Consider the following 10,442-nt stretch of genomic DNA (forward strand, 5'->3'; position numbering starts at 1 on the left):
CAATGACGGCCTACCGGGGAACAGTGGGTTAACTGCCTTGTTCAGGGGCAGAGCGACAGATTTTTTACCTTGTCAGCTCGGTGATTCGATCCAGCTACATCATGTCTTTGTTATAATTTCATTGTTGGTGTCGTATTCATGCCGAAGTGTCTCATTTAAAGACGCAAAAAAACACTGTTTGGCATCTCACTGCCTATAAATCACTGTTGTGTAATCTAGTCTGGTCAAACTGAACCAGTGAGTCACACTTAAATGGGGATTGGAATGAGTTTTCTATGTTGTGTGGACATTGCTGTGCTATCGTTGTTTTATTCTGTGTTTTTCCCCATGCCCTGTCTGTAAAGATTTCAGCATGATGGCATCTAGCAGTTTGAAAGTAATCGTTTTAATCCCTGTGTGTTTCCTGTATGTTTAAATAAATGCTGGAGTAATGTCGAATAATAGGCTTTTCTCTCGTGTCCCATAACATTGCAGTGTGTTGGTAGCCCAACTAGGCGCGTTCGCCTTTTAGGAGGGTAGATATCTTGAGACAAAAATACATTAGGCCTAAAAGTATCTTTGCATATGTTTTACTGCTTTGAGACCTAAAAAATACACACTGTCATTTCTAACTGTGCAATTCTCCAACACGAATTACTGTGCGTCGGCCCTTCAATCTTCATTTCACATCTGCAAATGATCTTGACAGTGAAAGTAAGCTTCATATTTTTCACTGCCATTTCAATTTCTTGACCATTGGACCCAGTTGACAGTTGCCGTGGCCTCTCGCTGACGTCTGTCATAACGGAGCCTCAGACTTTGTGTCCCTCCACCGCCGCCCGAACGCTGGTCGTTCCGTTGAGCAAACAGAACCACTAGCGCACAGGTCCCATTGTGATCCAGTAGGAGCTTCGTTCTCCCTATTGAAAGATCTTATCTGCCTTTGAATCTTTAACAAATGAGCAGCAGGCTTTTGACCGCAAGGTCATTTCATTTCCATTATGACGTCATAGGCTCCCATCCCATTTTTATTATGACATCACAGGCACCCATCCCGTTTTCATTAGGATGTCATCGAAATGTCTAGTTGGGTGTTGAACATGTTTGTTGTAGGGCTACTGTGCATTTTAGAGACAAAGTAAGTTTGCTTTATGGCTCCAATTAATTATTTGACAACATAGGGTTTATTCCTACTGTAGGCCTACTTGAAAGCCAACACCCATAAGATAATTGAATATACTTGTATTAATTCCCATCCTCTATCTGTGAAAGCATATGATTTCAACGTCCTGACGACCTGAACTTTGACAGCATCACGTCATTCATTTCACCCCAGTTTATAAATTGGCATATTCTTCCTGTAGGAGGCGCCTTTGTGAAAACCAATGATAAATTCGTGATTTTATGGGGAGTTTCACACTGTCCTGGGGTTTGCTGTCGCAGTTGCTGCAATTCAATTTCATATTGACAAGCAACATGAAGCATATTTTCTTATTAATTTGCATCCGTTTGTTCGTTGGTTGTGGTGGTGATGTTATAAGGACAAGGAAAGGTAGGACGGACGGTCTGCAAATCTAAAGTTAAATCGTTACCTGCAACTGATGAAATGCGTCTATGATGTAGTCAAAAACAACATTTAACATTCTGAGCGTTACTATATGAATACACAACAACCGCTACTTGCGATGATATACGCTTGTGTCATTTTAAATTTTCTTGACTTTCATCATTGCAACCAACTTTTTTTCTATATTTGGCAAGTGTATACAGTGCGTGTATTTCTGTCCTATCTATAAGGTTAGTGTAGTATTCATACAGTAACTTGTTTAACTATCTTTATTCCGGTAGCGTTATAATTTGAATGATATAACCACGTAACATAATTTCTGACTGCGCATACTGATTTTAATTCACGTGTGTTTTGCCAGTAGACAGTTATTCTGACAGGTTTGTCAGCCATGGATTCATTTTCTGTTTTTGAAAACTTCTGCTTTGCTTCATATGGTAAACGCTTCAGCTCAAATAACTTCTTACCTTCCAACTTTCCCTTTTTTTTGCACCCAGTGTCTTCAGTTTTCTGTACTTTCAAAGAGAAAACATATAGTCCAGGAGACAGCTGGCATCCTTATCTGGAACCCTTTGGATTAATGTTTTGTATGCGGTGTTCCTGCACTAAGGTACTGTATCCATAGAATTAGAATACGTCATTAGTCGGGTTAGTCTCATCTGTAGGTTAGCTTAATACAGTATGAAACCACAACACTGTCATATAGACTACTGTATCAAACTGTTTGAATCTGAGTGATATTGGATCGTAGGCTACTGCATGCAGAGGATTTAGGCTACACGCTATCTATAATATTGGCAGTCGCTTGAAAGGATTTTGGTGGGTGGGATTTCAAGGTATGCCTGTAAAACATGTACTGTTTCCCTCTCTTAGACAGGCCATGTGAAATGTAACACAATTAAGTGTCCTACTCTGCGGTGTGAGAACCCAGTGACTGACTCTGAGCAGTGCTGCCCTCGCTGTACAGGTAGGATCAGACATTGCCATACAATACAGCAAGAACAACATCCTGCTTTGACACGCATGTACATTTCTTGTGCTTGCCATTATCTCCTCAGATGAGCCTAGGATTCCAGCTGGCCTGAGAGCCCCGGTGAAGTCCTGCAAGTATAATGGAACTATCTACCAACCAGGGGAGACCTTTGCCAACCACGCCCTCTTCCCATCTCGCCAAGCCAGCCAGTGTGTCATGTGTACATGTTCTGTAAGTCACACCCTCTCTTTCTGTAGTTTGTGGTGTTGTTCTTTTACAATGGAGGCTTTGACGTACAGCTCATTATTCTGAGAATGTAACTGTGAGTTTTTCCTCGTGTGTCCTATCTGACGACTTCGATATGACCTAGCCATAATACTGGAGCTGTTAATGTAGCTACAATGCCCTGTGGTAACCAATGCCCCCCTATTCTGCAACGTCTGAAATCCCTTCCGTCTCTCCTTCACCTTTTCGTCCACTGTTGTTTTTAGAATGGAAATATCTTCTGTGCTCTGAAAACTTGCCAGCCACTGACCTGCTCCTCACCGTTCTCAGTCCCAGATACCTGCTGTCTAGTGTGCAAAGGTGCTAACATTTGATTTCTTGCCACATCAGATTTGCATCATACTTTCTGTTAAAGTAAATATCAAAGTAAATAAGTATGTCTCCTGTTCATTTCTCTGTGTTTAGATGGTGGCATTAATGGGTACTCATCGGTGGAGCATAGAGGCCAACAGCTGAACCGAGGCGTTGTATGTATTTTTCTGTTCATTTATTAATGACTCTAGTCTTCTAGAATTGTAAAACCATCATATCCCCCCCAAAAAACGACAACTAATGTTTCATCTTCATTTGTGAGACATGCAAATCAACTTTGATGCAAACGTGTGCGGATTTGAGGGGAAATATCTGTACTGTCCATGTTCTTATCTACCTGTTACTGTATTTGAAAAGAAATATCTGTACTGTCCATGTTCTTACCTACCTGTTACTGTATTTTAAAAGAAATATCTGTACTGTCCATGTTCTTATCTACCTGTTACTGTATTTTAAAAGAAATATCTGTACTGTCCATGTTCTTATCTACCTGTTACTGTATTTTAAAAGAAATATCTGTACTGTCCATGTTCTTATCTACCTGTTACTGTATTTTAAAAGAAATATCTGTACTGTCCATGTTCTTATCTACCTGTTACTGTATTTTAAAAGAAATATCTGTACTGTCCATGTTCTTATCTACCTGTTACTGTATTTTAAAAGAAATATCTGTACTGTCCATGTTCTTATCTACCTGTAACTGTATTTTAAAAGAAATATCTGTACTGTCCATGTTCTTATCTACCTGTTACTGTATTTTAAAAGGGGGGGGGGTACAACTCATTGGCATTGGGACTGCACGTGAATCTAAAATAACCCCGTAATAACTGTGTCTATTTGTGTCCGTGAATATACAAGAGGCATTCATTGGACCAGTGTGCTGGAGAGCAGCTCCATGGGCGCTCTGTCCGTTCTACTCCATCCACAGTCAGGGGTACTCCCAGAGGCCTGAGCCTGCCCAAGCTCCACTTCAAAGGTGCTGCAGAGACCACCGTGAATTTCCTGCTGCAGAAAAACCACCAGAAGGGTGAGAATTTAATGACAGCCCTACATTGATAATAGACTTATTGATAATTGTCCTATTTTCATGGCCTACAATAGGAGACCAGTTCTCTGGTCATTGAGCAGTCCATGTAATACAGTTTTCCACAATTGTTTCCACACGTTTGCTGAATCTTTGGGCCATTTTCCCAAAACACAAAACCACAAACACAAAATGTTCAACTCTACAAATCTCTAGCAAAAGCAAACACTGCATTCAAAACTGTTTTATCTCTTTCCAAAATATTTTTTGTTGCATCGAAATCATACACACACGCGTCATATGAATAGATCTGTCTACCAACTAACAACACACTGATGGGCTCAACACAAAACACTACTATGAATATCCCATCAGTAGATTTATTACTTTTGCATTTTCAGTGTTACACTGTAGCCGGTTGTAGAAGATTGTTATAGTAATGTATACCTACTCAAATATACATAAATAAACACACACAAATGCAATACCGTCACAAAAACATTGTCATTTATTTCCAACACTTGTGTTTTGTATATAAATAACACTTTCTATACCCAACAGGAGAAAACCAGGAAAAACATTCAGTAAGATAAAGGGTTTTCTGTACAAAAATAAAAAATGAAAGTGGCTCATTCTTTCAAAACTCTAAACACAAAAACACATGCAAAATGTAAGGAAAAAGACATTAGGCTCCATCCTGCCTCCTATTTGGGTCTGGCCACAGCACCTCATCTACAGTCGTGGCCAAAAGTTTTGAGAATGACACAAATATTAATATTCACAAAGTCTGCTGCCTCAGTTTGTATGATGGCATTTTGCATATACTCCAGAATGTTATGAAGAGTGACCAGATGAATTGCAATTAATTGCAGAGTCCCTCTTTGCCATGCAAATGAACTGAATCCCCAAAAAACATTTCCACTGCATTTCAGCCCTGCCACAAAAGGACCAGCTGACATGTCAGTGATTCTATCGTTAACACAGGTGTGAGTGTTGACAAGGACAAGGCTGGAGATCACTCTGTCATGCTGATTGAGTTTGAATAACAGAAGCTTCAAAAGGAAGGTGGTGCGTGGAATCATTGTTCTTCCTCTGTCAACCATGGTTACCTGCAAGAAAACACATGCCGTCATCATTGCTTTGCACAAAAGGGGCTTCACAGGCAAGGATATTGCTGCCAGTAAGATTGCACCCAAATCAACCATTTATCAGATCACCAAGAACTTCAAGGAGAGTGGTTCAATTGTTGTGAAGAAGGCTTCAGGGCGCCCAAGAAAGTCCAGCAAGCGCCAGGGCCATCTCCTAAAGTTGATTCAGCTGCGGGATTGGGGCACCACCAGTACAGAGCTTGCCCAGGAATGGCAGCAGGCAGGTGTGAGCGCATCTGCACGCAGAGTGAGGCAAAGACTTTTGTACGATGGCCTGGTGTCAGGAAGGGCAGCAAAGAAGCCACTTCTCTCCAGGAAAAACATCAGGGACAGACTGATATTCTGCAAAAGGTACAGGGATTGGACTGCTGAGAACTGGGGTAAATTCATTTTATCTGATGATAAAATGCCCTTTCCGATTGTTTGGGGCATCCGGAAAAAAGCTTGTGCGGAGAAGACAAGGTGAGTGCTACCATCAGTCCTGTGTCATGCCAACAGTAAAGCAACCTGAGAACATTCATGTGTGGGGTTGCTTCTCAGCCAAGGGAGTGGGCTCACTCACAATTTTGCCTAAGAACACAGCCATGAATAAAGAATGGTACCAACACATCCTCCGAGAGCAACTTCTCCCAACTATCCAGGAACAGTTTGGTGACGAACAATGCCTTTTCCAGCATGATGGAGCACCTTGCCATAAGACAAAAGTGATAGCTAAGTGGCTCGGGGAACAAAACATCGATATTTTGCGTCCATGGCAGGAAACTCCCCAGACCTTAACTCCCATTGAGAACTTGTGGTCAATCCTCAAGAGGTGGGTGGACAAACAAAAACCCACAAATTCTGACAAACTCCAAGCATTGATTATGCAAGACTGGGCTGCCATCAGTCAGGATGTGGCCCAGAAGTTAATTGACAGCATGCCAGGGCGGATTGCAGAGGACTTGAAAAAGAAGGGTCAACACTGCAAGTATTGACTCTTTGCATCAACTTCATGTAATTGTCAATAAAAGCCTTTGACACTTATGAAATGCTTGTAATTATACTTCAGTATTCCATAGTAACATCTGACAAAAATATCTAAAGACACTGAAGCAGCAAACTTTGTGGAAATTAATATTTGTGTCATTCTCAACTTTTGACCACGACTGTACATCACAAGCCATGTTCTCCCTGGCTAAACAGCAGGGAAAGAATCTTCTGGAGTGACGGATCCAGCCGCCGAAAGCCCCCACATCAACTTCACCACATGCATCCTCCATTGCCTGGAGAAGAGGCATGCGTGCGAATGGATGGCGGTCATACACCTTCCATCGCCAAAAAAACTCTTCAATTGGATTTAGGAATGGGGAATATGGTGGGAGGTATAGAACAAATTGTGGGTGGTCGATGAACCAGTTGTGGACCAGTGCAGCCCGGTGGAAACTCACGTTGTCCCAAGAGACAACATAACTGGACTGCTCTGGTCCACCCCTCTGCTCGGCTGGAATGAGGATGCCATGTAGTGTCCAGGAATGTGATGAGAAGGGCGGTGTTGTAGGGACCACGGTTGGCATGGTGATGGAGGATGCCTTGCTGACTAACGGCTGCACACATGGTGATATTCCCTGAAACAGACAATATGGGACATAGACCCAGAGCAATCAATTTGGTGAGGCACAATACACTGGATTACAGTACTGTAATGTGTCTATACAGTGCTGATATGATAGTAAATTCACAGTATATAGTACTTTCTTGCGCATATTAATAGCGCTGTTCTTTAACCCTCTGACTTTCGTTCAAATGCACCTTGTAGACCTGTTTCATCCGGATTCGGTTGTGCTGTAATACACGGCCCAATGTTGACGAGCCCACCTGGTGAATGTTATTGTATATTGTGTTGTCTGCAATTATGTGGCTTTGGATTTCTCATAGTCTAATGGTATTGTTTGCCACCACCATGTTCACAATAGCGGTCTAATGTTCTGGTGTGAACGGTGTCTTCCACCACGGGCTGGCCGTCTCTCAGTTCTGCAGAAGATCCATAAATATGATATGATTGGTTACAGTAAGCTAAAATAATCTATTTTCTTTCAATATGAAATGACATTACTGTAACATTGGCTAACAATCACTGAGTAACAAAGGCCCACTGATATGTCCGACTGCAGTATACTACAGTATACATACATGAAGAGCATAGTGTAGATGGTAGGTAATTTACCGGTTCTCATTTCTGAATGTACGGATGATAGATGTAACTGTGTAGCGGCTCAGATTGGGCTGAACTCTCTGCCCAGCCTCCCTCATACTCAACCCATGGTTGAGCACATGGTCAATCAATGAGGCCCTGATCTCATCTGAGACAACTGTCCTTCCTCATCCTCCTCTTCCTCTCCTCCTTCACTCTAGCTCTTGCTTTACCATTGACTTCCATTTTCCTCCAAAACAGGAGAGCTCATCTGTGGCCTTTTAAAGTGCTAAAGCGCTGATTTCTAAGTGAACAATTCAGCAACTAGTGTTTACACCTGTGAGGAGTGGGTGTTGCCAATTAGTGTATAGAGCTTGGCATTGTGATTGGCGTTGCTTTCCAAAGGGACTAAAGAGATTTTAAATTTGAATGTTGTGCCTAATGTAGAGAACTGTGTAGTTTTGCAAAAAGTGTGATATAGAATTGAAAACTGAGTGTTAAGCAGGAATTGTGCTTGCAATTTTGCAGACTTGGTTATTAAGGGATTTGGTACATGAGTTTCAGGTTTCTGTGATTTGCGTTTCAAGTTCCAATTTTAGTGCGTAAACAATTGGGGAAAACGATATAACCCTTACAGCTGTGTGATTGTAATAATATTTAATACAAGAATATATATGTTTTTCTTTTTCTCTCAGCGTGTCAATACAGCAGCAAGACCTACTCTCATGGTGATGTGTGGCACCCGGTCCTGGGGAAGGTCCTGGAGTGCATACTGTGTACCTGTAAGGATGGCATACAGGACTGCAAACGCCTCGCATGTCCCAGCCAGTATCCATGCCAACATCCCATGAAAACCGAGGGGAAGTGCTGCAAGATTTGTCCAGGTAGTTATGAACAATTATTTGAACCATAGGTTTTGACAAGACAAGTCATCTCTCTGTTTCTTGCCCCTAGAACTTAAAGCTGAGAGCAACAGGACTGACTGTTACATGAACACGAATCTTGGACCTGACAATAACAATCTCTCGGTGTACAAAGTTAAGCCATCGTCAAAGGATCAGACCGAGGACACGGTTAGGATAATTGCTATCGAAAGTCAAGGGACTGCTGAAGTTGAAGTGCAAGTATGGAAGACTGTAGGAGGTAACTATGAGGGGGGAGTTTTAGAGGGCACTAGCATGGCAGTGTTAATAACAAAGTTACAGCTGTGGTTTACCTTACTATTTGGAATATCACCCATTTTTTTTGTGTATTTTCACTTTTCTCAGGAGTTTTACAATTAATGGAAACTGGGGAAGTTCTGAAGAAAGATCTCCTAGATAATCCAGACAACTACACCTTACTGGCAACATTAGATGAAGGTGAGTTTATCCTATGTTTTCCGGTAATTAAAAGTAGAATAGTCCTCTAGTTATAAATCTTGTAATCCTTTTAGTTTCTTTTAAGTAGAGCTTTTCTTTGCCAATGTGAATAGTTGGGCAATACAGCTCAAACCATTTCTAGACATAAGGTCATAGACTAGACATATTGTAGACCAAAGGAAATTGAATTTCATTTCACCAGATTAAAAAACAACTGTCTCTCTGTCAGTGACCATCTTGTTTCCTGCTGGGGGGAGTTGTAATGGGTTTGTATGCTTTGTGTCTGCTGTTGGATAGCAACACGTCTTTGTTCTTTTTACACAGAGACTTGGAAAAGATTCAAGGAGGAAGAAGACAATCAGAAGAGATTTCCCAATCCCAGGACCTGTGAGGATGGGATCAGGGAGGTAGTGAGGTTCTTGTACCCAGACCAGCTGTGCTCATCTTAACTTTCATTCTCTGTCTTTGAAGTTACATATTCATTACTGAGGACATCAGTGGAAAATGCACAGCATTCATATCTATTTCATTAAGCATGAAGCAGAGGATTGCTTATTGGTTAGAGAATAACGAGCTTTTGTTTCTTTTTAAATGTCAACATAACTCATAACAATGTGATGTCCCATATTCTCAGTAACAACATTGTTGGTAGCATTTTGGTAGTAGAAGACACAAAAGTAGGGGAGAAATTACTTTAAATTCATTGCAGTTATATCTCATTTTTGTTTTATGGCATGCTAAAATACAGTAAATCTGGTATTATGTAAAAATACAGGTGTACATGTATATATTAGAAAAATACTGCCAACTGGCCATAGCATGTTTTTATAGAGTAGACTATTTTTACAATCACTTTACTGTTCTGCTAAATACTGCTGTTTGAAACTACATGCCTTTTCAGAATGTACCAAGAAATATTAATCAACATATTTATTGTAAATACAAATATGTTAACATATGTAATTTTGGCAGAGCGTATAACATTGGTTTGTGTGATATGTTTGTTTGTATATTATGTATACATTTGAGTGTGTACTGGAAGGTCCGTGCCTTGCTTTAGCTCATTGAGCTATACACTAGTGATTTCTGCAGAAAATGTGGGTTTGTTATACCTAATCATTGTTATTGCCCTGAAAAAGTGTTTGTATGTATTTTTTCATGCGAGTGGTTACATTGGTTTGGTGAAACCACTTTCCATTATGTTCTCTGATATATTTGTCATTATGCTAGGTCAGTTTTCTACAGGCGGATTTTCCATATGATTCTGTGCGGTTTCAGTACTTGATGTACATCTTTCCCGTTTGCACAGTTGCAAGGCGTTCTTGCACGTAACGACGAGGCTAAAAGTGATATTGTTGAGCACTACCTGAGGCAAGAATTCCAGCGCAAGACAGACTGTTGTTTCTCCTTGGACTATCCTCCAGTGAACACAGTCGACCAGGAGGATTGTGCCTGTAATTTGGATTTGTTCTCCGGTGTTAAAGTTTGTTTTCTCAAGGGCTATAATGGCCTAACGGGGATGAGCACAACAATAGAGCTCTGTTCGTTTGATTTGATATAAATGTAGGTCAGGAGTTGGAAGGACACCAACATTTTCCAATAAAGAGAACTGAAGAAGAAGAG

The 10,442-nt window shown here is 40.9% G+C and overlaps 1 protein-coding gene across 1 annotated transcript; it reads left to right on the forward strand.

Annotated features, from left to right (window-relative positions):
* Positions 1–1,337: 1,337 nt before the first annotated feature.
* Positions 1,338–10,191, forward strand: LOC129868970 (chordin-like protein 2). Its single transcript, XM_055943369.1, has 11 exons — positions 1,338–1,531; positions 2,044–2,156; positions 2,420–2,513; positions 2,605–2,750; positions 3,011–3,104; positions 3,210–3,271; positions 3,975–4,143; positions 8,154–8,342; positions 8,413–8,601; positions 8,727–8,819; positions 9,144–10,191. The coding sequence occupies exons 1-11, from the start codon at positions 1,384–1,386 to the stop codon at positions 9,266–9,268; spliced, it is 1,422 nt and encodes a 473-aa protein (XP_055799344.1). The 5' UTR covers positions 1,338–1,383; the 3' UTR covers positions 9,269–10,191.
* Positions 10,192–10,442: the final 251 nt, after the last annotated feature.

The sequence above is a fragment of the Salvelinus fontinalis genome, chromosome 13 (genome assembly GCF_029448725.1).
Source record: "Salvelinus fontinalis isolate EN_2023a chromosome 13, ASM2944872v1, whole genome shotgun sequence".
In the NCBI taxonomy this organism is placed as follows: domain Eukaryota; kingdom Metazoa; phylum Chordata; class Actinopteri; order Salmoniformes; family Salmonidae; genus Salvelinus; species Salvelinus fontinalis.

Excerpts from the sequence above, each read along its gene's own strand:
- LOC129868970 (XM_055943369.1), top strand. The coding sequence starts at position 1,384 with ATGGGGAGTTTCACACTGTCCTGGGGTTTGCTGTCGCAGTTGCTGCAA. Across the intron at positions 4,144-8,153 it reads GCAGAAAAACCACCAGAAGG|CGTGTCAATACAGCAGCAAG; the intron begins GTGAGAATTTAA and ends TTTTTCTCTCAG. Across the intron at positions 8,820-9,143 it reads ACTGGCAACATTAGATGAAG|AGACTTGGAAAAGATTCAAG; the intron begins GTGAGTTTATCC and ends CTTTTTACACAG.